The 26,904-nt window shown below is 46.6% G+C and overlaps 1 protein-coding gene across 4 annotated transcripts in view; it reads right to left on the bottom strand.

The window, feature by feature from the left end:
- PTPN13 (protein tyrosine phosphatase non-receptor type 13) overlaps positions 1-26,904 on the bottom strand; it is an 80,002-nt gene that overhangs the window by 9,121 nt on the left and 43,977 nt on the right. For 3 of the 4 annotated variants that reach the window (XM_063414976.1, XM_063414977.1, XM_063414975.1), the window contains exons 10-39: positions 23,095-23,314; positions 22,524-22,598; positions 22,240-22,414; positions 21,876-22,029; positions 21,609-21,747; positions 21,040-21,192; positions 20,302-20,484; positions 19,154-19,316; positions 17,877-18,300; positions 17,612-17,709; positions 16,153-16,209; positions 14,790-14,882; positions 14,151-14,258; positions 13,351-13,473; positions 11,182-11,657; positions 10,068-10,211; positions 8,257-8,350; positions 7,395-7,480; positions 6,728-6,881; positions 5,611-5,825; positions 5,439-5,537; positions 4,857-5,170; positions 4,475-4,649; positions 3,469-3,627; positions 2,930-3,101; positions 2,618-2,828; positions 2,155-2,225; positions 1,571-1,632; positions 775-931; positions 261-437 (exon numbers count right to left, since the gene is read on the bottom strand). In XM_063414976.1, coding sequence (XP_063271046.1) covers positions 261-437; positions 775-931; positions 1,571-1,632; positions 2,155-2,225; positions 2,618-2,828; positions 2,930-3,101; positions 3,469-3,627; positions 4,475-4,649; positions 4,857-5,170; positions 5,439-5,537; positions 5,611-5,825; positions 6,728-6,881; positions 7,395-7,480; positions 8,257-8,350; positions 10,068-10,211; positions 11,182-11,657; positions 13,351-13,473; positions 14,151-14,258; positions 14,790-14,882; positions 16,153-16,209; positions 17,612-17,709; positions 17,877-18,300; positions 19,154-19,316; positions 20,302-20,484; positions 21,040-21,192; positions 21,609-21,747; positions 21,876-22,029; positions 22,240-22,414; positions 22,524-22,598; positions 23,095-23,314 — 4,931 coding nt within the window. The remainder of the gene's footprint in view (positions 1-260; positions 438-774; positions 932-1,570; positions 1,633-2,154; positions 2,226-2,617; positions 2,829-2,929; positions 3,102-3,468; positions 3,628-4,474; positions 4,650-4,856; positions 5,171-5,438; positions 5,538-5,610; positions 5,826-6,727; positions 6,882-7,394; positions 7,481-8,256; positions 8,351-10,067; positions 10,212-11,181; positions 11,658-13,350; positions 13,474-14,150; positions 14,259-14,789; positions 14,883-16,152; positions 16,210-17,611; positions 17,710-17,876; positions 18,301-19,153; positions 19,317-20,301; positions 20,485-21,039; positions 21,193-21,608; positions 21,748-21,875; positions 22,030-22,239; positions 22,415-22,523; positions 22,599-23,094; positions 23,315-26,904) is intronic. The other variant, XM_063414978.1, reaches the window with a different exon arrangement.

Below are 26,904 nucleotides of genomic sequence, written 5' to 3' on the forward strand. Positions count from 1 at the left end.
TGCTTGAATCTTTGGAGCATGCATACATAGTGTGACACCACGAAGGAGCTACAAATCCTGCTCCTCACTACATCTCAGTTAATAACAAGTAAAACTGAGGAGATGGACTGAAGGAAAAGAAAGTGTACAGTCAGAGGGAGGTACTGAAAAAACCACAGTGGCAATCCACTCTCCCTGGTGACAAATAAACTGCTTACTTGGCACCTTGTCTCAGAGTGTTTTGCTGTCAGTGATGTCCTCTTTTTAATGGCTCATGTTACCTGGCAGGTGATTTTCTGAAGCAGCCTTCTTGAGATGCAGGAGACTCTGAGCCTCTGAAGTTGCATTATTCTGGTTTAAGAGGTTCTGGGCTTCCTCATCCACAACATCCAACAGATACTGGACAACTTCATTGTGGTCATCCTCATCATAATACTCATCCTCGGGAACCTCTGCTCCTGCAGACAGAGTGCAAAAGGACAAGTTTGCCCAGCACAGAATGGTTTGGGAGAACTCATTTGAAGGAGCAGACACGTGGCATCGTTTCTAGCTGTTCCCATGGCCTTCCCTTATTTCTCTCTAACACAAAATCCAATTTCTATACATCTACTTTCAACATCAACTAACTCCTTCAAAGCAAAGCACAAGACTTAGAAATGATCTTTTAAAGTGACTGCCAGCCTGACATTTACTTATTTCAGCGCATTCAACCGTGCCATGATTCTCTTGCACAATAGAGAATAAAAAGGTACAATAAAGACAGAAGAATGCAGGCCCCACCTCACCTGCTCTTACCTGATTTGTCAATGTGTTTAGGAAAATCTGACATCTGACTGGAAAAGCCCAGGGAAGGTGCATCCTCTGCTCCTGAGTGGTTGATGAGAGCCTCTGTGTGATGGACGTGGTTCTGTGCATTTCCCTGACAGGGTCCCAGGACGCCACTGCCATTGACCTGGGAAAGCCAGGAACACAACAAATCTTGGAGCCTGGCAGTTCATTGAAGCAGCAACAACCACTAAAAAGTTCTCATTTCCCCTCAGCAACAAATAAAACCCTCAGTTCATATCATCTGAGATACCTGGGTGATGGGTGGGAAGTTTCACATTACAAGAGCAAATAAAAAAAGATTAAAGCAACTAAGAAAAAACCCACATGCTGATGAAGCAGCAGCTTCTACAAGAGAACACACAGTAGTGTTTAACATTATTACACCCCCTATAAAATGTATGCAAGCTTCAGTACTTTTGGTCCCACAACACAGCATTTCTAAGGACAAACTAAGGGAAAAAAAGAAAGAAAACCACCCAGCAAATACAGTATGAAAACACCTGCAGAAACCGTGGGCTGCATGGAGTATTCTGGATGATAGCCCTGCATCCTTCTCGTAAGACAATTTGTCTTTCAATAAAGCAGTGCCAATTAAAAAAACCTGCACATTTACTGTGATCACTGCTTATTCACGTCAGTCAATAATAGTGGGTTTGTGTACTTTTCTCAACAGATGGTTTCATTCATTTATTTAGTTTTAAAAGAGTTTGAATAGATTCCTTTCTCTGGTTAATGGTAACAGGCACAAGAAAGGAGCATTTACCTTTGGCTCATAAGCATCAGTTGACTTTTCTGTTTTATCACAGGGATCACCACAGGAACAACCTAAACAAACATGGGGAAAAAACAACTTTTTGTCTGAAATTAAATAGCCCCTATCAATTATTTTTATAAAAGAAGCAAGGTATTTATGTTACAACATGAGTAGCATTTCTGCCTGGTTTCTGTGCATTGCCAAACTTCTATCTGAATGACTAAAACATGCACCTTTGAGAACAGCATTGATTCCCTTTTCCTCAAAATGTACAAGATACAACCCCACAAACACCTGTCACTGACTGCTTTTTTTTTTTTATTTTAAGTATTACCTGACATCTGGGTCCTTCTTCAAAGGAACCATTCTGCTCTATATTAGAGAGAATTTCTAAAGCATACAAGAAATGACATCATAAAGACACTACTGCAGAATCTCTTTTCATGGAGGTTTGAGAGGAAAGACCAAGCAAACTCCCATTGGAGCTTGTCACAATAAGCTGTCCTAGGATAGTATCTTACAGCCCATATCAGTTCCTTTAGTTTTACAAACAGGTGCATTTCATTTGCTATGAGTAAGGACACAAACCTTACCATTAGCTTTCACTGGCCATGGACTTGAGTTTTCAGGGCTTCTGGATTTTGGGAACACTGCATGACCATCTCTGTGAAAAGAAATATTTACAGGAATATTTATTAAAAAGAGTAAGTAAATCACGGTAATCATCAGATACTGAAGTGAGCAGTACTGCTGGTAAAACTGCTGATCACTCCCAACCAACTCAGTGTCGTTTGCAGACTGAGTGAGGACACCTCAATCCCCTTCCAAACCACCAGAGCAGGAATGGGACTGGACTGGCCCCAGCACTGAGCCCTGAGGACACCCCACTGCAGCACAACAGCTGTGAATTCACAGACCCTTTCTGTGCAGTCAGTCCTCAGTAACCTGTGGGGAATCTCCTGTCATACCTGGAACACTTTTACTCATACACTCACACATATACAATCGTGCAAGAACACCACAAAGTACAGGGAAGCCTTTGCTTCCAGAACACACCTGGTTGCTTTGAGCACCACTGTTGGAAGGCATGTTTCCAGCATTCTTTTGGCTTCTTTCAGAGTCATTCCTTGTGTGCTTACTCCATTAATGTAATGGATAATATCTAGTACATGGAGACTCTCCTCTCTGGCAGCCACTGATCTGGGGAGAATGTCACTGATATACACAACCTGATAAAGGCTGTCATGGCCTCCTGATAACGACAAACCTGTGCAGGAAAGAAGGGGAAAACAACAAAAATCGAGGTTTCTCTGTAAGGGAAGGGGAAGATGTTTCTTTGGGGCAAAAAGCAGATGATTCCTGTGTTACCTAGCTCCTCCTTATGGCACATTAGTGTGATGTCAGGCAGCAAATGAGGCAGCAGTGGCATCTTTGGTAACTCCAGAACACGCCCCAGCACTAATGTGACAGTCCTTGGGGCAGCTCGGAGGAAGCTGACCGCATCAGTGTGGCTCATGTTGGTGACATCGATGTCATTGACCTGCAACAACAAAAGCAACAAGGTGTCCCTGTCAGGTCCCCAGCAAGACAGCACCACTAAGGAAGCATTTACTGCTGCTCTCAGGAACTATTGAATCTGCATTTGCAATGAGGAGGCATTTACTGCTGCTCTCAGGCACTATTGAATCTGCATTTGCAATGAGGAGGCATTTACTGCTGCTCTCAGGCACTATTGAATCTGCATTTGCAATGAGGAGGCATTTACTGCTGCTCCCAAGCGCCTCTCAGAAGGGCCCTGCCTGTGTCCTTTAACCACATCTGACCTGGCCTACAACGCAGTTCCCTTTGTTTGCACTCAGAGCTGTCCCCTGGTGCCAGCCCTGCACATGACACCTGAGTTCCCTCACCTTTATGAGGCGGTCTCCAGGCCGCAGCCTCCCGTCGCTCTTGGCAGGGTCCTGCACGATGTCGTGGATGAAGCAGCCGACGCTGTCGCTGCCTTTGGTCACCGTGAACCCCAGACTGCCCCTCTCTGACTTTGCCAGGGTCACACAGAGCTCCACCTCCTAGGGGACAAGACAGCACTTTACAGGAGGCAACAGAAGGAATACAAACATTTTACTGAATTCAAAACAGCTGGAAGCAGACACCTGATTTACCTACTGATTTCAGTGGGACACAAGCCCAGAACAAGACATATTTCTTATCAGGCTCAGCTTAGCTGCTTCAATAAGCATCTCTAATGAGCTCAGACAGAATCAAATGATGTTTTGCATGGAAATAAAACAGGAACAAAAATCTATGAATTAAATAAAAATTTTGAAGGCACACATCAAAATCACACCTTATTTTACCCTTATCTAGCTGCCATATATAAGAAAGGCTCTGCATTTTTGAATATCTCAACGCATCCATAATTATTTGGAACAAAATAAATGAATGTATTTTCCTACACTGAGACACAATAGCACAGAGCTTATCTTGAAACTGAACACATGCACGTGTTTTGCCCATTTCAATTTGCATTAATTTTGATTTGAAAGATATGGATCTGTCTCATTTGCATAAAATCACACAGCACCAATAAGGATGGAGAAAAACCTCTGAAGAAGGGATAAGAAAAGCACAGTTTCTTGTCAAAATGGAGCATTGGCTAGAACAGCTTTATAACCTAGAAGATTGTCACAACTCGGATGCAGCAAGATTCAATTTCAATTTTTTTCTATCTTTGAACAGATTATGTGAGGATATGGAAGTCCCATTTATTTGGCACACACCCAGATTAGTGCAAGTATAACCTACAACTACCCCATTTGTAAATGAATGCGCCTGATTTCTATCCACTCTCATAATCATGGCTAAAACAACCCCAGCAGGACATTATTGCTCCTGAAAGACAAAACAGAGTATTACTGGCTCATATTCTTCAGCATTTTTTTCCAGCTGGGTGAGTAACGAGTCTGTTTCTCCCAGGTGTGAAGCCAGCTCAGAGACAGGAGTAGCATAACAGTCATTTATTAACATGGACGTGGTAACATCAGGTACAGTTCTACAGGTTGGGATCACTGGCAAATCCAAAGGCACATCACTGCAGACAAACCAGAAAAAAAGAGAAAAACAGGAGTAAGTACAATGTGGCTGTCACCCATACATCAATATACAAGCCAAGACTGGCTTTATGCCGATCCAAGGAGCAAACCCAAAGGAGAATTTCTATGAACAGGTCCAATGACCCGTGCGAGGGCTGCTCTCACAGAGGTTTGTGCAGGGTGACGGGGATCCCTGCAGGGCACACCTGTCCTGGAGCTCTGCCGTGCCGGGGGCCCCGTGCTCGGGGCACAGCACGGTGCGCACAGCGTCCCTCTGGCCCGCGGAGGGGCACGGCGCAGCGCTCCAGCCACGGCCCGCCTCTGCTGCTGCCTCCAGCCCCTCCTCATCGCTCCTGCTGCTGTCACTGTAGCTGTCTCTTCTGGAGGGAGATTTTAGCCTTTTCTTGCTCACATCAGCAGTTTCATTGTCATCTGAGCTGTCGCCTTGTTCTCCATTCGATGGACCAGAAACTTCTCTGCTGACCTCTGGAAAAACTTGCTGGGGCGAATGGATGGGGGTCTACAAGAGCAAAAGCATTTAATTCATCATAATCCAGTTTGATGACAAAAGAAAGTTTCAAAGACTGGTATAAAATTACCAAAACCTTTACCATTCACACAAAACAGTGCACTCCTAAGGGGTTCATTGCAAGAGCTGCATCTCTGTGAGCACTCTCCCCATTATTCCATCTGCATCTTGCACTTAACTATCCCACCCACCCACCAGACTTAATACCTGAACCCTAATCAGCAAATAACATTTAAAAGATCCCATGGCAGACACTTACCAGCAGCGAAGGATCGATGTCGGGCAGGATCCCAGAGGGCGGCCGGCAGAGGAGCAGGGACACCTCTGGAGAAGTTCCCCGCAGAGCAGAGATGACCTCCTATGGCACAGGGGATTCAGTGTCAGCTGCAGCCTTGCAGGACAGTGCCAGCTGCACTGCTAGAGGTACAAACCTGCTGGGACAGGCCCTTCAGCGACGCGCCGTTCACCTTCAGGATGACGTCCCCGACCTCCATCTGCCCGCTCTCCGCAGCCGGCTGCCCAGGGAACAGCTTCTTCACCCTCACAATGGTGGATCCCAGCTGCTCCGGGCTCACGTTATCTTCTCGGCAGAAACTGAACCCCAGGCCGGAGCTGTTCTTCAAGAGTTTCACCTCAAAAGTGTTCTCTGTAAAAGAAACATTAACTCATTATTTCCTACAGCACAAGGCCATGGAAAGAGTGTCTGGTGCTCTTATTCCAGACATGACAATGTGCAATCTCCTCTCACACGGTTCTTTCACTGAGATGAACAGAAGTGTTCCCCAAAAGATCCCTCCAGGTTAAAGAGGACAAAAGAGCTGATCATGACTTCCCATCTGCTTGCTTGGCCTGACAACGTCAATATGCAGAAAGCCAGTGTCTCCAAAGGACTATTCCCTAGGAAAACTATCCAGGAACCTTCTAAAGCACAGAGTGCCACACCCTTTCCAGCCACTGATCAGCATCAGTGAGAGCAGCAGCCGGAGCTCCCGGCACACAGGACAGATCCCATGCAAGAAGACCCCAAGGTATCTGCAGGGGTTCTGCCATTTGAGTAGGCTTCCCTTCACCTGCACAAGTCACCACCAAGAGAGGCTGGATTATGGCAACCTGTAGTCAGGGGCACAAATCCTTCTCTCTTCATCTAGCTCTTGTTGTCTTCTCTCTTCTAATATAGGAATTGCAGGACCACAGAAGCACTCATTTTTATATGAATATCTAAATTCCCCTTGGCACTCCTAAGCTGCACCAGATACTGCAGCAGTCCCTTTACTCCAAACTTGCTACAGCCTTGGTATCTAAGGCTGGTGAAACTGGGAAACCACATGAAACAGTGAGAGAGCAAACAGTTAATAGTAGTTAAACAAAGTAACCAAGATGTGAAAGGAAGTTTTAAAAAGAAACAACAGCACAAAAAGAAAGAGACTGCATTATGTGTAAAGGCTTGGTATAGATCCTAACCTGCTCCATTCCCATCCTAAGTGAAGAAAATATTATGAAACTACAGGATGCCGTGACAGCTCAGACAATTGCTGTGTGTGCCCTGACCTGCAGTGACAAAGCTGTAATCGCTGGCATTTGAGGATTCCGCTGCTGGCCTCTGGTGTGGCTCTGCCTGGCTGGGCAGCGTGCACTGCGGTGTCACCGGAGCGTGCGCCTTGGCCCCCGACAGCTGGCCCTTCTCCAGCAGCAGCTGCACCACCTGAAGAGAGGAGACGTTCTCCAGTTAGCTGCCAGCAGTCACAGGGACAGCACAGCCTACAGCATGTGCTTCCTTCCAGTGTCTCAGGGTCCAGGCTTCTACAGCAGACAGTGTTATACACTCCCCTCCCCATACACATCTTCCAAGTATTCCGAATTTTTAAGGGCTGTTAAATGACAGCCTCCAAACCACACTAATGGACTTGCAAGATACTTGCCAACAGAGTACCAAAGGATTTTCTTCCTATAAAGTAGTGAGGGTGTTAAGAGTGCCAAAGGTAGTGTCACCTGCACATTTGTACAGAGGATTGAGTTAAAACCATTTTATACAGTGAACACAAGTAGTAGTCCTCAGCAGTTCTGAATGTGTACACTCACTGGCTGTTTTTGGGTGTGCCAGGAAGCCAAGGAGTCTAAGAAAGCAAACCTAAAGTATTTCTCCCCAACACTGGGGAGAACTCCAGTCTTGAGGTTCCTTTCCTCTCTCCACTCACAGGGAGCTGAACCCACTCACCTGGCCCGTGTTCCTCAGGGTTTCCACTGCCTGCTTGTGGGTAGCTCCTTCCAAACTAATCCCATTGACTGAGAGCACGCGGTCACCTGCATCAACAGTTAAAGAGAAAGCAGGCAGAGCATCACTATAAACCATCCATGATGCACAGAAACCTTCCAGTCCGAGCCAACAAGGACAGGTACTTAAGGAAATTCTCCCTGCCCTCCATGTTCTGAGTCAAGAAGAGAACTCTGCAAGTAAACTACAGGGTTCAAGCCGAAGGTCTTTTCCAATCTAATGATTCTGTGGGATAATCCCATGTCAAAACTAGTGTTAACCATCAGAGTGACAGCCTGCCAGAAAGCTCAGAGTATTTAAAACAAATCTGAGTCCACAGTGGGAATGCTCACTTTAGTGAAGAATGTGGCCTGGCTTACTAACAAGAAGAGCCATAACAATTACAGCATTTTCTGTACTGAGCTGCCAGGCGTGCCAAGCAAGAAGGCCACAAATAACACAAAGGCCTCTCTCTCTCTGTGCCTGGAACAGAGCAGCATTCTCCATTAACACAGGCTGCTTTAGAGAACAAAAATCCCACAGGCTATCTCCTGTTTTTCCCCTCCACAGCCTCAGCATTGCAGGTTCTGCAGTTGTTCTACACTAGTTTTTTAATCTTCACCTGCAGAATTAGCTATCAAGGCAATATTTAAACAACAGCTGCAACAGCTTGGAAAAACAGCTCTTCTTCCCTGTGAAAAAGGTACAGGGACAGGAGGCAAAGAGAGTGCTAGTTTCCAGCCACAGGATATTGTGGAGCCCCCACAGACAGTCCCCTGCCCTTTTCTCACAGCAGGAGTCCCCACTGAAGGAATGGCCATCCTACCTTTTTCTATTCTGCCATCTGCTTCGGCTGCTCCCTTGGGAATAATCGCTTTCACATAAATACCACCATGCCTTATGCTGGTGTTTACACCACCCTAAACAGAAAACAAACACACGACTGTTAGTCTTTCTGCAGTTAGAATACTTAGTAGTTAAACACAGTGTCACACAAGGAAAACTGCTCTTAGGAAGCGTTTGGGCTACTGGCATGTAGAAAAACCAGAGAAAATATCAAAACCAAAAAGTTACATCAAGCACGTTCTGTGCAGTCATGCAATTTGCTACAAATGAAGTGGGGGTGGGAAGATTGTAAAAACACAATGCATCACAATGCAAATGCACAAACAAAATAAGTGTCCTTCAGCAGAAACAGTCTGCATTTTGTTGGACTTCACATGCTTGCAGGCAGACCAAAGCTCAGAGATGTGCAAGAGCACAGCATGCCAAAACAGGAGATGCACGACCATGCAGTGTCCTACTCCAACACAACTTCTCTGATGTAACAGGAAATTAAGGAGTGCTGCTCCCTCTCAGCTCAGACAGTTTGAAGGTCTCAGCTGCTCGAGCTGAACTGAGGTTGTTTTTGGAGGGCTTTGGCCTCTCTGCTGGTTGCAGAGGGGGAGGACTAGATGATCTTTAAACCCTTCCATCCTAAACCACCGTGGGACTGGCTCCCTGTGCTCCACAGACTGGGAGGGAAGAGGAAGCCCAGCAGTGTGTGAATGTTGGCTCCCAGAGCAGGCAGTATTCCAGGTGGGAGCTCAGCCCACAGGTACCTGCCCAGCTCTCCCCATCCCCGCTGCACAGCACAGCCTGCGGGGCAGAGCGGGGCTGGGAAAGGGGCAGGAGACAGCGCCCGGTACCCCTCAGGGAGATCCCTGCACTGGCTGCCACCCTCTGACACCTCCACAAAGCCACTGCACGCACACAGCGGCTCTGGTGCTGCTCAGGAACCTGCTCCTGCTCCACTTTGGTTCCTCCAGCTGTCTCAAGAAATGGAACATGACTTTGAATAGACTGAGATGCCACAATAACAGAATTTCACTCTGCTCCTCTTACAATCCTAGCCATATATATGGAAACCATGCTAGGCTTGCAAATCGTTCCTCTGCTGAAAATAGCTGAATATTAAAATACATTAAAATGTATTTTTTTAATACAAGAACAGACACAGCAGAAAATGCGTGCATCTCAGTTGTAAATTATTCTCTTCTTCCCTAAGTGCCACTCTGCAGTATGACATGCCCTAAACATAAAACTACCTTCAAAATCTTATATCCTAAGAGAAATCAGTCTTAAAAAACATATTTTTGCCTCATATTGCAAGAAAGCAGCGGCAGCCAGGTGTCATTTGGGTTTAAGCAGTTTTTTGCTTTCTGCCTTTCCTCCAGCAGAGGGAGAACACAGAACATGGTGAATGTGGCTGAGCGTGCACAGACACTCAAAGAACACCTCTGCTTTCACTGCCTGCCGGTCTGGGAGGGCCCCACTGCCTTCCTTGCAAATCTGCCACAGGATCAGGGAGCAAGGGACAAAGACCATCCTGCCTTTTGTACTCACAAAGCAGCATCTGTGACAAGAGTCTATTAGGGCTTTGGGGCTCCACCATAAAACAAAAAACAAGAATTACTTAAAGGGCAGATGATAAGAAAATTAATATAAATTAATAGTATTACTTTTCATTTTGATGAGATTAATCACACATCAATAAATCTACATAATAAAGTGATTCCATAAAATATTTTGCTTCCTTGTAATTTAGCAATTTAATGGGTTGCTGGGAGTAGAGAAAAAGAGAAAACATCTAAAAACCTTGTCAAACAGTACCGTGACACTTATTCCCAAGCCGTTATCTTTTTTTGCTAGTTCAACCTCAAAGATATCTCCAGGTTTAAGAAGCGTTGCAGAAATCTTTTTAGAATTCACTGTGTTTGCTGGATTCGATGAGAAAGAATCCTTTATTAAAAAAAAAAAAGAGAGAGAGAGAGAAAGAAACAAACAAAACAAAAAGAGACAATGATTTGCCTTTAGAACAGATGTTTACAGCCAAGACCCTACAGGGTGGGGGTTTGAGTCAGACACAGCCAGAAGGACTCCACCTGGCAAAGTACCAACTAGTGAGACTCAAGGCTCACTGCTCCAGCCCTGCCATGCCAAACCTGAACAGGTTTGGCACAGAAATCTGCTTGGCCTTCAGCAGCTGAATCCTCACTGTCCAAGTGAGCTGGCTACAGAACACTGCAACTGCAGCACTTCAGCATTCCAGCAGCCTACAGGCTGTTGGATTAATTAGCAGGAGCTGCTGCAACTTAATTGGATAACATCCATATGCTGAACAGAGGAATCATTCCAAGCTGGAAATAAATTTGTAGTACTTGTGATTGTGCCCTTTTGGAAAGGTGAAGCAGCAAGCTGTGTCTGCTCAGGAGCATGACTCACTGCTGAACTGTCATGCACAAGAGCAGTTTCTCAAGGAGTAGATCAGTCCCAGAAGATAATGAAGTTCTGCTGCTACCCACTCCAGATGTATCACTCCTACTTCCCTCTAGGAAAATCTTCATTTATCTGCCAGGTGAATAAACTTACCTCTAGGAGTGGCCACTAGATTATGAACATATTGGACACACATACAGAATTGAAAGGTTTCCTGCAGCCTTGGCAAGTGCACTATAGCTTCATCCCAAGTCTGCCTCTAGTAAAACACATCTTGTGACAATGGAAAGGTGGGAAGTTTTTTCAAGTTACACAAGTGATTTTCTCCATTTATTTTGAACAAAATCACCATGCTATCAGAAATCAGCCACTAGGCATTCATTAGCTGCAGGCTAGGCCAGGCTGCTCCTCCCTCGCATGCTGACCCCCAGAGACGGCTGTTCCAACACCACCATCACAATGACGGGAAATATTCACATGAAATCCACTATGCCTTTTTAGCTGGCTGCTGCTCCTGACTGCCGGAGTAAGTGGCTTCGTCCATGTCGGAATCCCCGCGGTCAGAGTACTCGGCAGGCTCGGCTGTCCCGGCCCTTTGATCCCTGGCTCTGTCCGACGAGGATCTCCTCCTGTGGGTGGCTCTGCAGGCGGCAGCCTGGGCCTGCTGCGGGGCGCCCTGCGCGGCTCTCCCGCTGCCCCGCGGGCCCTGAGGCGGGCCCTGGGGCGGGCCCTGGGCCAGGTTCTGAGGCGGGCCCTGGGCCGGGCCCGCGCTCTCGGTGCGGGAGTCCTGCGAGCTGAGGCTGCCGTCCCGCCGGCGCCCCGGCAGCCCGGGCAGGCTCCCCGAGGCGGGCCGCTGGCCCCCGCGGCCGGGCTCCTCCCGACTGCGCTCTGCCTCGCGGTCCTGCGCCGAGGAGAGCCTCCGCAGGGAGCCCCCGGCTCCGGCGCTGATCGGGACAGAGTGAGACGAGGCTGCAAACCAAAAGAGACAGGAGAGCCGTCAGCAGCTGGCAGCGCCTCCTGCAGCTGCAGCCCTCTCCTCAGCGGCTGCAGCCCTCTCCTCAGCAGCTGCAGCCGCCCTCTCCTCAGCAGCTGCAGCCCTCTCCTCAGCGGCTGCAGCCCTCTCCTCAGCAGCTGCAGCCCTCTCCTCAGCAGCTGCAGCCCTCTCCTCAGCTGCAGCCCTCTCCTCAGCAGCTGCAGCCCTCTCCTCAGCAGCTGCAGCCCTCTCCTCAGCTGCAGCCCTCTCCTCAGCTGCAGCCCTCTCCTCAGCAGCTGCAGCCCTCTCCTCAGCTGCAGCCCTCTCCTGCAGCTGCAGCCCTCTCCTCAGCGGCTGCAGCCCTCTCCTCAGCAGCTGCAGCCCTCTCCTCAGCAGCTGCAGCCCTCTCCTCAGCGGCTGCAGCCCTCTCCTCAGCGGCTGCAGCCCTCTCCTCAGCGGCTGCAGCCCTCTCCTCAGCAGCTGCAGCCCTCTCCTCAGCTGCAGCCCTCTCCTCAGCAGCTGCAGCCCTCTCCTCAGCTCACAGCTCAGGGAGGTTACCCCACAGAAAGCTCTCTGCTCACACCGTACCTGGTGTGCCCTGTGGGCCCCATCTCCTGAGGCCTGACAGTTTGCTATCTTTCCCAAGAGAAAGTTTTCAGCAGTTTCTCCTTTCCCGGGCAGCTTTGTGTAAATAACTATTCTTCCCATAACACTTCTGGATATTCCTTTCCCATAACAACCTCTCTCCCAGGTGTTGTTTGTGTTGCTTAACCAATGGAGAGAGGTGTCCATCCCACGGACCAATAATGTTCCTTTTTAGTGCAGTATGTTATAAAAGGGCTGAAAGGAATTGGTAATAAAGGCTTCTGATGTTCTTCTGCCTGCGGGAGCCAAGTGTCTTTACTCCGTGTCCCATTGGGACATGCCCTCACCACAGGTCTCCTCACGCACTCCTCCCCATGTCTCTGGACACTCTCGCAGGGCTGCTCCCTGGGGGCAGTGGCATTACCTGTGTCCCGGGGCTGGGAGATGCCCCCGTGTCTCAGGACACCCTTGCAGGGTTCCAGGGCTGGGAGATGCCCCTGTATCTCTGGACACCCTCGCAGGGCTGCTCCCTGGGGGCAGTGGCATTACCTGTGTCCCGGGGCTGGGAGATGCCCCCGTGTCTCAGGACACCCTTGCAGGGTTCCAGGGCTGGGAGATGCCCCCATGTCTCAGGACATCCTCGCAGGGCCTGTCCCGGGGCTGGGAGATGCCCCTGTGTCTCTGGACACCCTCGCAGGGCTGCTCCCTGGGGGCAGTGGCATTACCTGTGTCCCGGGGCTGGGAGATGCCCCTGTGTCTCAGGACACCCTCGCAGGGCCTGTCCCGGGGCTGGGAGATGTCCCCGTGTCTCAGGACACCCTTGCAGGGTTCCAGGGCTGGGAGATGCCCCCGTGTCTCAGGACACCCTCTCAGGGCTGCTCCCTGGGGGCAGTGGCATTACCTGTGTCCCGGGGCTGGGAGATGACCCCGTGTCTCTGGACACCCTTGCAGGGTTCCAGGGCTGGGAGATGCCCCCGTGTCTCAGGACACCCTCGCAGGGCTGCTCCCTGGGGGCAGTGGCATTACCTGTGTCCCGGGGCTGGGAGATGCCCCCGTGTCTCAGGACACCCTCGCAGGGCTGCTCCCTGGGGGCAGTGGCATTACCTGTGTCCCGGGGCTGGGAGATGAGCAGCGTCACGGCCTCGGGAGCGCTCTCCAGGATCTCCTGTGCCGCGGGCTGGCTGACGCCCTCCAGGCTGCGGCTGTTCACGGAGATGAGGCGGTGCCCTGCACGAGAGGGTGTTCAGTGGGTGACACCACAGCGTCACCCACCCCGACAGCCCGGAGCACAGCTCTGACAGCCGGACACAGGGCATGGATTAAAAACTACTCTGCTTCAAGTGATGCTGGAGCAGGGAACTCTAAACATCAAAAAAAAGCCAAACCCCAAACCAGACCACAAAATTGGTTATATTTCCTCTTTGCAAGCCTGCCAAATCTTTACCTATTATGATTTCTACCTTCTCTTTTGCTGTTAAAAAAAAAAAAAAAGGCAGAAATCAGAAGTAAAATGAGCAATATGCAGTTCAGTTCAAGATGGACTAAAATGAGAAGAAAAAAGAGATTTTTCTCCTCCTCCCTCACTACAGTTATGGTTATAGTATATGGTTCCATTTCACTTTTTTCAAAAATCGAAGTAGGCATACTGAGTTTTAAAAACTTTAAATTACAATGCATCTGCAAGACAAACAATGGAAAACAAAGCCCTTATCTGTATATGTTACTTCAATTTTCCGCTACTTCAAGCTTTATAATTTTTACACTGATTTGAATGATTCTTGTTTTTATATAGTTTAACAAAGAAGTATCTCTAGTTTTCAGAAATCATCTGGGAGGTAACTGAAGGTCACCATTGTACAAAGCTGTGATACCCAGAGCCACAGATGGAACTTTATGCTTTTCACCTGGTTTTAGAGTTCCTTCCAGATCAGCTGGCCCTCCAGGAATGACTGAATGAATAAAAATTCCCAGATCAAGTTTCCCTGTCCTCTCTCCACCGACTATTTGAAAGCCTGCGAAGAAAAGGCCCACAGCAGGCAAAAATGTCACTGATCACCGTGTAACTTAACACAAGTCCTATTTTAGACCACACAAAAACTTAATCATTCTAATAAATGTAAAGTAAAACACCCCAGACAACTCAAATATAAATCTACATGAAACAAACAGCAAAGCTCTTTGATTAAGCTTTCTTGTATACTCTTGTGTCAAGCAATTGTACAACAAGCTTTTATTGTGTCATTAAATAAAAAAACCCCATTCATTTAAAGGTCTCACAGAGACAAAATTCTATACTGAGCACAGAGATAAACTTTGAAGGCCAACTTCTAGGATGGCTAGTTCACAATATAAACATTATCCTATGTTTACAATATGGAAAAACTGAAAAACAGATTTGCTAAACATCACAGAAAGTGCATTTTAAATGCCTTCAAAATCCAGCTACTGCCTGCACTGCTTTACTCAGTTCTATAATAAATGCTTAAATACAAACCAGAAAACTTTCTTTTGTTTCTGGCTTCTGGAAATACACGTCAACTTACCTAAACCAAGCTTTTCATCCTTTTTCAAGTTCACCAAAGTGATCTCTCTCTCTGGTGTGGCAACTCTGTTCGGTGTTGTTTGAAGAGAGTCAGCTGTAAAGCCAACACTTCATGGTCAGACACCATCTCAACACCTCCCTTCAGGTTTACTTTAAAGTTCTTTTCCATTAAAAAATATTACTTCTCTGATAACTTGAAAAGCTGTTTTGATCTAGTGAGTCCAACTTTCATCTTCTAAGCCATGGCCAAAGACAGAAAAAACCCTCCACACCCCTTCTAACCCAGCTCCATCTTCAGCAGTTTAAAATCTTTTACTCCTCCCAAGAAAAGCAGCTAGTGCAGTCTCGTGTAGGGACAACATAACTGGATCCTACAATCTTCAACTGCATTAGTCTCAGTCCAGGAAAACATTGAGATCTGTGTTTATGTGCTCCGCTCACACGTAGGGAGGATGTAAACACACTGGTAAAATTAAAACTGAGGGTGATTATATGAAATTACTAAAAGGTCACTCAGTGAGTTCTCTTAATGGTGTCTCTTCATTAAAAACCAACCAAAATTAATGACATCTACTAAAACTTCTCTTGCTTAAATTTACTTCCTCCTGTGCAACTCCACAGGCTGCTGACTCCACCTCTTCTAAAATCTGAGCATCCTCACAACACAGCTCTGACTCCTGAGGCCTCCCATCAGGCTGAGGCAGACCCAGGCATTCAAGAACCCAAGGAGAATAATTTGGTGAAGAAAGAAAACCACAAACAAACACGAACCAAAAACACCCACCCCACAAGGAAACAAAACAACCCAGAAACAATAAACACGGGCAGTCTCCTGGAACTGCAGGGAGCCCCAGCACAGCGCAGGTGTGGGCTCGTGGCCCTGCTCCCAGGGGACACTCGCCTGCCCCAGGGTGCCCGGGACACTTGTCCCGCAGTGGGAGAGCAATCCACAGCTGCACAACCCCCCGGCACAAGAGAACGAGGGGTGCAGCAGTGCAGCAGGCTGTACACCACAGAAAAGGAGGGGTTTCTCCCTCACAACCACATCCAGCCTAAAGAGGGAAAGAACTAAAAGGAAACACAGAACCCCCTGAGTAAGGGAAATGAGCTTTCAGAGCATGATCTGGTAGGGAAGAGGCACCCCTCAAGTCCCAAACTAAACAGACACTATTCATATTTGAAATGCATTACACACATTCAGAAGTCTAAACCTCCCCCAAGAAGCAATCCAAAATAAATACCAGGATCTGCACTGAGGAAAAGGTCCTGTCTAACTGAGTGGAAGAGGCACTTAGTACCAAAGACACAGGAGTGGAACAGTAAGGCAAATGACAAACTACTGAATTCATTAATTATCAACTTACCACTCTCTTTTAATGCTGCTGATGACAGAAGATTTTCTGAAGTATTCATGCTAACACCTGTGGCATGCATGGAAGCATTAGACACTATTATAATTTTTTTTTTTAATACAAAAGCTACCAAGAATTATTTCACACTTTACACAGTTCACATGAGCTCATTCACAATATTAAACGACTTCTTTTTAAAATGAATAAACATAAAACTAGCCATGTATTAGCAAATCCAAATTACTCATGTACTCTAGTTGTAGTTTAAGGTTCAGACAGATGGCAGCTCATGCAAAGGCAGTGAATTAAAGGAAGGACAGAGGTCTGGCCTTTATGACCATGGTAAACTTCAGATAAAGTAATGGATCTTAAGCAATGAAGTCATAGACTAAACTTTCTAACAATACTGGATATTGAATATGCTGAGCCAAATAAACCAGCACAACAGGACTCTTGTAAGATTTTGTAAAGGAACAAATCAGCTGCTGCAATAACAAGCAATTTGAACCACCTCTATTTAAAATTGTTGGCATACAGAATCATATTTTCTTTGAAATTATCACAGTCAAGCAAATATGACCTACTTTAACGAGGATAAAATAATAAATGTACCAATATATGAAATTAAATGAGGGAAGATAATTCAAGATTCTTAGGAAAGCAGCCCTGGCCTTCTCTAAACCTACCAACCCCGAAGTTTCACCTGCTGTGTTTCACCATGCAAAGAACCTGTGTTATTACAGGGAAACTTCTAGAACCAGAAACTGGTAACACACAGGTACTAAAAATTCATGTTTAATAACCCAGAGTTAGTTAAAATCTATTTAACTGCTGTAATGTATTTTTTTAATGTGAGCTCACTCTATTAGTTAATAGTAAGACTATTTGTGTGCACTCCAATCCTTGCCAAGAAAATGGAGTAAGTGCATCTGCCTTACCTCACTACAAAAGTGTTTTTGTAAAACACCCAACGCACTGCAAAAAAATTTTAACTGATTTATTATATATGAAAAAAAAACCCCAAAAATGAAAAATCTCCAAAGTGTGGAGTTACTACTTAGAGGCACTGGCCAACACCCAGCTGATGCTGAACAGTCACTTCCAAAAAACCACTCCCTACGTCCTTCTTTCCACAGAAAACACAAAAAAGTTCAGCCTTCACAAACAGACTGAAGTCCAGCAAGTTATTGTAAGAGCCACACAACCCAATGGCACCCTGAAGTCACAGCCTGGAAGTTGTTTTCTGCTACAGCTTTTGCTTTACAGCCTGTGCACAGCCTGGTGCTGAGCAAAGGAAGATTTTTTTGGATTCACTGCAATAACAGCCTGGATTGCTTTACCATGTGATACTCTGCTCCCACTTTCAAATCAGAATATTACCTCCAGTTAATAAGTATATCAAAGCATTACACCCAAAGCAATTTGAGAGGTTAGTTTAGTAAATACAGTAATATTATTTTTGCATGCTGACCTACAACATAGGCTTGACCGGTATCTTCAATGGATGATGAGTCTGATTCATTTTTCTTTCTTTCAGGGCTTCTACTTAAACCTGCATGAGATTTTGAACTTAAAGGGGAGAAGGAGAGAAGGGGAGCCAGACAGAGGGAAGAGGAAGTTGGGAGAGGGAAGGATCAATGTAATAAAATAATGGCATGAATAATAAATCAAAACTGATGCAAAATGTACATTGACTGTACACAAAGATACTGCAGGGTGGTCAGAGAGACTCTTACTTGCTCGGTTTTAATGCTCCCGTTGCTGATCCAGTGTCAAATTTTGGCATTTGCTGAAAGACCCTTCCCATTATCTCTTCTATCTTTCTGGGGGAGGAGTCCAAAGCAGTGATGGCGTTTTTCCTCGGGGGGTAAGCAGAGATGTGGCTCTGGCTCAGATCGTGGAACGACTTGCTCATGACTCGGGGCCTCTCCTCCCAGGGACTCCTCTCGGGCCTGTCGCGGGCAGAGCCAGCAGGGGGCTGGAAGAGCGAGAGCTCGGAGCAGGAGAGCCTCTTGAGGAGCTCTGCCTGCACGGACAGGGGCCGCACAGCCAGCCTGTTCAGGGTGCTGCTGGCCAGGCTGCCCGTGCTGATGGCTCTGCCCATGCTGAAGCCCTTCACAGAGTCCGCGTGCAGGTTCAGGCTCCTGAACGAAGCCCTTTCTGTGGAAAATAAAACAAACACACCATATCACAATATCCACACCAATGGGGTCAATCTTCATCCCAGCTACCCTGCTGGAAGTCTGGGTTAACAGCAACTGGAATGCAGACAGATAGGAGGGAACAAAGGCAGCGTGGGCAGGCAGAGTGACCAAACAGCCCTTCCAGAGCACGCTGAAGGCCAGCCAGCCCAGTGAGCTCTGCTGTAGGCATTCCTACAGAGGGGTCTTGTCAATGATTACATTATCCAATTAATATTTCGTACCTAAAAAGAATGCCTTTACATTTCCTATTACACACACAAATCCTGGAGGAAGTGGGAATTCTGAAGGAGACAGATTCGTATCCGTGTTGTTCCTGGCCAGGTCCACCCAGCGTTAAGTGGAATAGAGACAGCTGCACCCACAGCTCAGAGATGGAGCATCGTGGAATGCTCCCTATTTTACCTGCACTCCCACAATCACACCATTAATTCCACATTGTCAAACCCATCCCTTTCACACTAAGCAAAAGGTAAAAGTCCTGTTACTGAAATACCTTCAAGATATTTCTGAAAGAAAAGGCAAAAGCCTTTAATTAAAAGGGAAGTACTATTAGTGACCTGCTTTTAGATTCCCTTTAGAGGAGCTGCTGTGTGCCAGCTTTTCTGTGATCTCCCAAATCCTTTCACACCCCTTAAACAAAATCTAAACAAGCTTAGCTAAGTACAATTTCTTCATCCTATAAACCTCCAAATGTAGATCTGCACATACACAGCACTCAGCAGAATTACTGAAGCTCCAATTCAGTTTTCCTCTTTACAAAAATACAAGTAGATTGCTAATAAAAGCTAACACAGCATCACAGTCCTTACCAATGTCCTGAGTGTCTTGGTTGCTCTGCCTGGTTCTCATCTGCAGCTGGAACTTATGCTGGGAAGAGCAGAGATGCAGTAGGTACTGGCAAGTCTTACTGTTGTCAGTCTGAAAGGCATGCTTGATGCCATCTGATGTGTTCTGCAAAGTTATTTTCTTCTTCTACACAATGGAGAAAGAAAAAAGTCAAATATAAATTATTTCTTTTAGCCTACAAAGAATTCTGTTTTTGCTTGTGCACAGTTACAGCATTCAAGCTTTCCTGAAGCAAAATGCACTGATGGGAGAGATTTCTATTAAAATAGGAGTCAAAGGTAATGTGAGATTTATGAAGTAGCTCTTTAAAGCTACTCCTGGGCTAGATGAGAAGGTGCTTGATTATTATTTAATCAGTCTCTGTTACTGTTAGTGCTGAGTAATGACAACATGAACGATTGCATTTTGCAGGATGGGGTTTTCAAAGGCCCCTAAGAAGTCACAAGGGATGCTGCTGTTTAAGAGAAAAATAACTAAATGCTGATCTAGTTACTAAATCTCTCAGTTAATGTCCCAGGTCTGGAACTTATCTTTTTAGTAATTTTTAAACTTGAATTTATCCATTCTAGTTAAATTCACCTCACAGATGAAACAGGCTTCAGCTTCCCAATAAGGTATCAGACAGAATATGAGTGCTGTTTTCAATTCTTATATAAGGGCAAGCATTTGAAGCTCAATGCCTCATTAAAAACTGACACATGATCACCAGATTATGGTGCACCCACTCAAGTTGGCTGGTGCTGTCCAGATCAAGTGTCAGCCTGTTATCTTTTGTCGTTTAACTTAAATACTCTTGCAAATATAACTTAAAAGCAACCTAGGTGCATCTCCTAATTATACTGAGCACTGCATTTGTCTGTACCCAGTCCTCTAATGCAGGGTTCTCAGTCTGTGCTTGCCCATGCAAGCTAAGGAAAAAATAAAACCTTTAAAACATGAAAACTCCTATTTCAATCCCATAATACAGGAGCCACACAAAACACAGTCAGACTGTGCTGTAAAACAGCAGCTTAATAACCAAAATACTTGCAAAAATAACCAACAAAAACCTCACAGTCACTGGAGACACAAATACAGATGTGTACACAGAGAGGGAAAGGGACCAACTTACACTAAAGGATATTTTCTTTGTCTCTCTCCATGGGAAGCGCAGTACAGGTGTACGGGCACCGTTGTGGACCTCAAAAATGACAACTCCTTTGCAGCACACCCCCAGCAGGATTCCTGTCTGGGATCTCTTCTCAGGCAGCACGTGGTGAAGGTGAACCCCGTACTCTGTGAGCCTCTGGCACAACTGATCAATGCAAGGAAACTTCTGTGAGTATGAATTTATGGCCATTACAAGTTTTCATACCACTGTATGAATATTCTATATCTCTCTATAAATGTTTTCACATGTGCATAGAAATGTATGGATTTTAGCAAAAACAATCCTCTCTGCCTGGAGATTCCCCTCACTCACAGTTTACAGCTGTTATGGCAGACACACATGAGCTGTGGGCTTTAAGATTGGTGGTACCTCCTGACCTGACTACAGCAAATGAACCCAATGTTTATTAAAATCAAGCACAGAAAGCACAAACAGAACACGTGAGTAAATCAAACTTGCACAGAGCAGTTCTTAGCAAGGAACTGTAACTAGGCAGATGCAGTTGTTCCTCACACATTTTTTAAAGCATAATTAAATCAACACTGCAATTCTGTGATTATACTAAGGTATCATATGCAGTTCCTTGATCAAGGGAGAACCTGATTATTCTCCCACGAGCAAGCACCATGATTAGATTTCTCAATGGGTCCTTTTAGAATAATCCAACTCTTAAGCCGCAGATGAAGGAAGCCAACTTACCTTCAGAAATTCCAGCTCTGTCTCCTTCTCAGAGGCACCCACGTAGGCGCTGTGCAGCTTTGGCAGCTCCTCCTTGATGTAGGACAGATCCAGTTTCTCCAGCACTCTTGCTGGGACATAGTGTTCCAGTCTGAAATAGGACAAGCCGTGCACCTGCAACACAAAACATTTTTGTGATGGCACCTCCACAACTGCCCTGTGAGCACAACCAAAGCACAAACATTCATTTTCACAAACTGCTGTACATTACAACTCAGAGATCATAAGATTCTGAGTAAGAATCTCCAACTCGACCCACAGCTTAATTTCGTATCAGTTTCTCCATATTCAAGCCTGACTCTACTTCCACTGAAAAAAATAAGGTTTTAACCAGCAGAGCTTGCACTGAATTCTGCACTAACACTGTCAGACCTCAGGAACACCTGCTGACAGCAAAACCTGCCAAGAGCACTTCAGCTGAGCTTCCAGCCGGGGCAGAGCTGCAGGGCACATGGCAGAGCACAGCCCAGTCTCCAATGAAGCAGTGAGATCCCAGCCCAGCAAGACCAAAGGTGGAAGTGATGCTGTACCTCTGCCTGGTAATCTCCGTACTCAGCCTGCAGAGCCAGGGATGCCAGCAGCAAGGCAGTCTCATCATCACAGTGCATCCTGTCCTCCAGCACGTCCTTCCGCAGCTGCAGGTAGTACTGGTGACAGGTCAGCGTGTGCCTGCAACACGAGTGTGAAACAAAGCCATGAGAAAACCCACACCACCTCTGGTACTCAGTACTGACTAACACTCCATTTCTGTCCATAAATTTAGGGCTTAAGGGGCTATAAAAATTTCATACACTCACTGTATGAGACTGACATCATCCACAAAAAACTTGATGCGAAAAAACAGAGTGAAGTTGACAGGAGGCTTGTTCTTCTTCTTTGGCTCTTCCTTCCATCCCTCTGGAGCTACTTTACTTAGCTTTATGTCAGGATCCACGAAGAAAAACTCATTGTCTGCCACAAACATTAAACAGAAGCACAAGGGTAAAAGCCTGACAACCGAGGATTTGCACCAGAAGGAGGATAAAGACCAGATTTATAACTCTGAAACTGGGCACTGAACTGCAAAGTTTTCAGTGGACTAACAGTGACTTAATGGGCACAGTATCTCTCAAAGGGGACACTGAATAAGGGCAGAAGAAATAATTTTGCAGTTATTCTTACCTCTTAAAGTAGCCAATCCAAAGAAGTGATGCTCCACCAAGCCAATATGGGCAACAACCATATCAAAGACATCTTTACAAATGGTTTTGGTGTCACAGGTCAGCTCCAGCTTCTGCCCACTCAGCAGCATCACGTTCACCTTTCGCCTGGTGTCATCACTCTTGCCTTTCTTAGTCTGCATTTCGTGAAATGAGATCTCTCAACATCCACACTTGTGATAAAAACACGTTTGTTGTTTTAACGTACTTCCCCTGCCACAGATGGCTGAACAGCCCCTTTCTTACCAAGATAGACTTGGGTAGATCCAAGGAGATGAATGGCTCAATCGTCATCTTCACAAACTCTGGGCCAAAGAAATTCTGCAAATCACAGAAGAGTACGAATTTGCACAGGGATTTGGGTGAATTTATGAACCAAATGAATCCTCTCTCTTTACCTTCCCAACTTGTTCATTTAACAACCTCTGATGCTGGCAGGGCACATCCACATTCCATGAAAAGAAATGCAAATGAAGGGGCTGAAAACACCACAGAACAGAGAAAACCTATGTCTTATCTTTACCTTTATGTCTTACCTTTGTTAGGATGCTACACTGTTTAACTGAAGCAATGGTCGAGCCCTGCTGTCTGTTTTGGCATCTCTTGGTGCCACTTTAGGCTCTGCAGCCACTAATGCCACAAAATCTCAGAAGTTTTACCCTGTAAGCAGGCCAGCAGCACACACTGGTATTTCATCTGCTGCTGACTGTTTATCACAGGGTACAGGGCCCGGTTTATGAGTCCCACACAAGTTTCAGGCAGAGCCTGCTCTGCTGCAGTGAGCACAGGAGCTCCCCGAGCCCAGGGCACTCATTACCCTCAGTTTCCTCTGTGTCATGGCTGTTTCCAGGGCCATCTCCCTCAGCGGGTCTCTGGTGATGTCGAGCACCGAGGATCTGAGCGCGTCCCCCGGGCAGAGGCCGGGCCGGGCCTGCCTCAGGGCCAGCCGGGCCTGCAGCTGCACCATCTCCTCCTCCTGGCGCCGCAGCATCGCCTCCTGGCCGATCCCCTGGGCCTCCAGCGCCGCCTCCAGCTGCCTGCAGGGCACAGCGAGGGTCAGCAGGGGTGCTGAGAGCCCGCTGCTGCAGCACACCCCCGGTGCAACAGCACCAATGCCCCCGATGGAATCCTGCACCCTGCAGAATCCTGCACCCAACCCTGCACTGGGCAGCAGGAGGCTCCCCTGCAGAATCCTGCACCCTGCAGAATCCTGCACCGGGCAGCAGGAGGCTCCTCCTGCAGAATCCTGCACCCAACCCTGCACTGGGCAGCAGGAGGCTCCCTGATGGAATCCTGCACCCAACCCTGCACTGGGCAGCAGGAGGCTCCCCTGCAGAATCCTGCACCAAACCCTGCACTGGGCAGCAGGAGGCTCCCCCTGCAGAATCCTGCACCCTGCAGAATCCTGCACCAAACCCTGCACTGGGCAGCAGGAGGCTCCTTGATGGAATCCTGCACCAAACCCTGCACTGGGCAGCAGGAGGCTCCCCTGCAGAATCCTGCACCAAACCCTGCACTGGGCAGCAGGAGGCTCCCCTGGGCAGAATCCTGCACCAAACCCTGCACTGGGCAGCAGGAGGCTCCCCTGGGCAGAATCCTGCACCAAACCCTGCACTGGGCAGCAGGAGGCTCCCCTGGGCAGAATCCTGCACCAAACCCTGCACTGGGCAGCAGGAGGCTCCCCTGGGCAGAATCCTGCACCAAACCCTGCACTGGGCAGCAGGAGGCTCCCCTGGGCAGAATCCTGCACCCAACACTGCACTGGGCAGCAGGAGGCTCCCTGATGGAATCCTGCACCCAACCCTGCACTGGGCAGCAGGAGGCTCCCCCTGGGCAGAATCCTGCACCCAACCCTGCACTGGGCAGCAGGAGGCTCCCCCTGGGCAGAATCCTGCATCCAACCCCGCACTGGGCAGCAAGAGGCTCCCCTGCAGAACCCACCCCTGCAGAGCACCAGTGAACTCACCAGGCCTCTGCAGAACTGCCCCGTTTATCCATTATTCAAACCCCAAACTAAACAAAAACCAATTGAGCCTTCTGTAGAAATCCTAAACCAAGAAAAAGCAATGTTCTCCTCCTGTTAACATAACTATAGAGAGGCAATTCTTAAACAAAAAAGGACAAGGAAAGCTAAGGTGGCTTTCATGAAAAAAGCCCATTTTTTGGCAAATCTAAACTGAGTGTTCAGCATACCACCCAAACTGAGCAATGAAAAACATGAAAAAGCAAAGAGAATGCTTAGAAGCCTGTGTAACATTGCAGTCGTGTTTAGAAATATACACAAATACAGAGTGATCCTGCACTGAGTGACACAGGGCCCTTCCTAGTAAGGTAATACACAGACTTTTAAAAATGTTTTAAATTTATATACCTACTTCCTGGAAGAACCTAAAGATATCTTTGATGAGTGACAAATCAGTTAATAAAAATAAGAGAAAAATGCACCTGTCCAAGACACTTGTCTATGCTAAACTGGTAGGTGGGATTTCAAATTTTATTTCCTTTTTTTTACAACATTACTAAGGAATACCAATGTTTTTAATACTAAAGCGTCATTGGTTACCCGACAAAATCAGCCTTGAAATAAGACGAGCTAAATATAAGAAGAGAACAAAGCTCAAGTTCCTCAAAGGGAATTTCAGGGAAGATACAGAGTAGTTATGGAACAAATGTATTAAGCAGGCCCATTAGCCTTTCCCCTGTGCAGGGCTTTCACAGCATTTTCCCCCTTCTCCATCCTCTGTTTTCTACAAAAGACTGAATAATGTGCACCTAAAAGGACAAAGAAATGGAAAAGGCCTCAGACCTGCCAACACATGCTAAGCTTTTCACCATGGGGAAACCTGTTAGGATTGACATACATGGGAATATTGACAAAACCCAAAGTTAAATACACCCACAAGCACCCTTCAGATCAAGGTCTAAGGATGGGCTCTGAAATAAAACAAAAACAAACACTTTCTGAGCATAAATATCTATGAATTATCAAAGAGGTTTGAATTATCAAAGACATGCTGCAACTGGCTCTACCTAAAAACTTGCCACTGTAAGAAAACCTACTGCAGAAAATATCTTGTTAAAAACACAGCCCTGTGCAACAGGAGCAATGAGAGGTTTTTACCATTAGGTTGGTTTTATCATCTCTGTTGACATTTATTAATTTCTCTGAAAATCGGGGTGGGTGTGGGGTGTCCACAGAGGAGGCTCAAAAACCTAAAGGTTTAAAAATTTTCCTGTCCTAGTACACAAGCACTATCACCAAACATAAATCTGCACATTTCAGCACACTGGGTCAGAAATATTAACTCTGGCTTGGTCAGACTGCCCGTTTGTATGGGGAGCACCAGACTCAGCCCTTAGGTTCCAAGCCAGGGAATGCACCTCTCCTGCAGAAAAGGAAATGCTGTTGAAACGTACAGGGGAGCTCAGTGCTGAAGTCCTGAGTGTGCAAGTGTTATCACAAAGAGACAGGCTGAATTGCATTCCTACAGACAGCACCACACGAGTGAGTCTGGTGTGGTGCCTCATCAGACAAGTGCTTGGCTGCTGCTCTCTTTTCACCGGTGTCTGGCAAACCAGAATTACCCTGCAGATGGCAGGGAGCACAGACCTGCAGGGCTGAGGCCGAAATAAAAAAGGGAAGCGAGCTCCCTCTTCACTGGGGTACTTACCACGAAATTAGCAGGCATTGGATCAGAGAAGGAAGCTGGAAGGAGGGAGGCAGGTAGGCATTCCCTAATGATTAGTGCAGTGGGAAGGTCAGGAATAGACTGAGAAAGATGGATGCCTTTTGGGAGGGTAGGAAGGATATGAAAATGAAATCTACTGGAAGGAAAAGGCAACAGAAGGAAGAGATCCATGTCAGCTGCTGCCCCTAGAGAGAAAAAGGAAGAAATAGTAAAGGAAGAAAAAGAAACCAAAAGAAAAAAAAAGGAAAAAAACAAAGGAATACAAGAAGCAGAGAGGAAACAAGACACAAGCCATTGGCACAAGGAATGCATTCCAAGAAGCTTAAAGGATACCAACAGTCACAGACCACGAGGAGGGAACACTGAATGTCTACAGCTCCTGCTAATTTAACCTCAGGCCAGCACAGCCCACCCAGGCAGCACAGGCTGCACCTTCTGATAACTCTGAACAGCTCTGCTGCTCCTTTTAAAGGAAACCTCCCTCAAACCCAAATCCTCCCATTTGATTTACAACTCAACTTTATCAGGATAATTCTGCGGATAATTAAACAGACTGGCTCTAAGAGCATGCCCCAGGAGCAGTAAAATGAATATGTACTGGAGTACAGATGGTATCTCCTGAATGCAAAAGAGACACTGAAAAAGGCTCCCAAGTGCTGATGGAGCTTCAGTAATGGATTAAGGTGCATTTACTTCCCCAAACTCTGGAATCCAATGGCCAAAAGTTTACAGCCAAACCATGTCAACTCTGAGATCCTGCTCCTTGAACTACTTGCTAGCACCAGTTTTACTTCCAGACCTGAGGTTCCTGAACTTGTAAAAGCCACGGTGTGTTGCAGCACAGGATGTTTTAAAGCAGCAACATGCAATGTTCTGGATAAAAATATTAGGTTATTTTCTTAGAAATCCCCCATTTAACTCCCAACCATCTGGGACAG

Source organism: Prinia subflava, chromosome 18, assembly GCF_021018805.1.
Source record: "Prinia subflava isolate CZ2003 ecotype Zambia chromosome 18, Cam_Psub_1.2, whole genome shotgun sequence".
In the NCBI taxonomy this organism is placed as follows: Eukaryota; Metazoa; Chordata; class Aves; order Passeriformes; family Cisticolidae; genus Prinia; species Prinia subflava.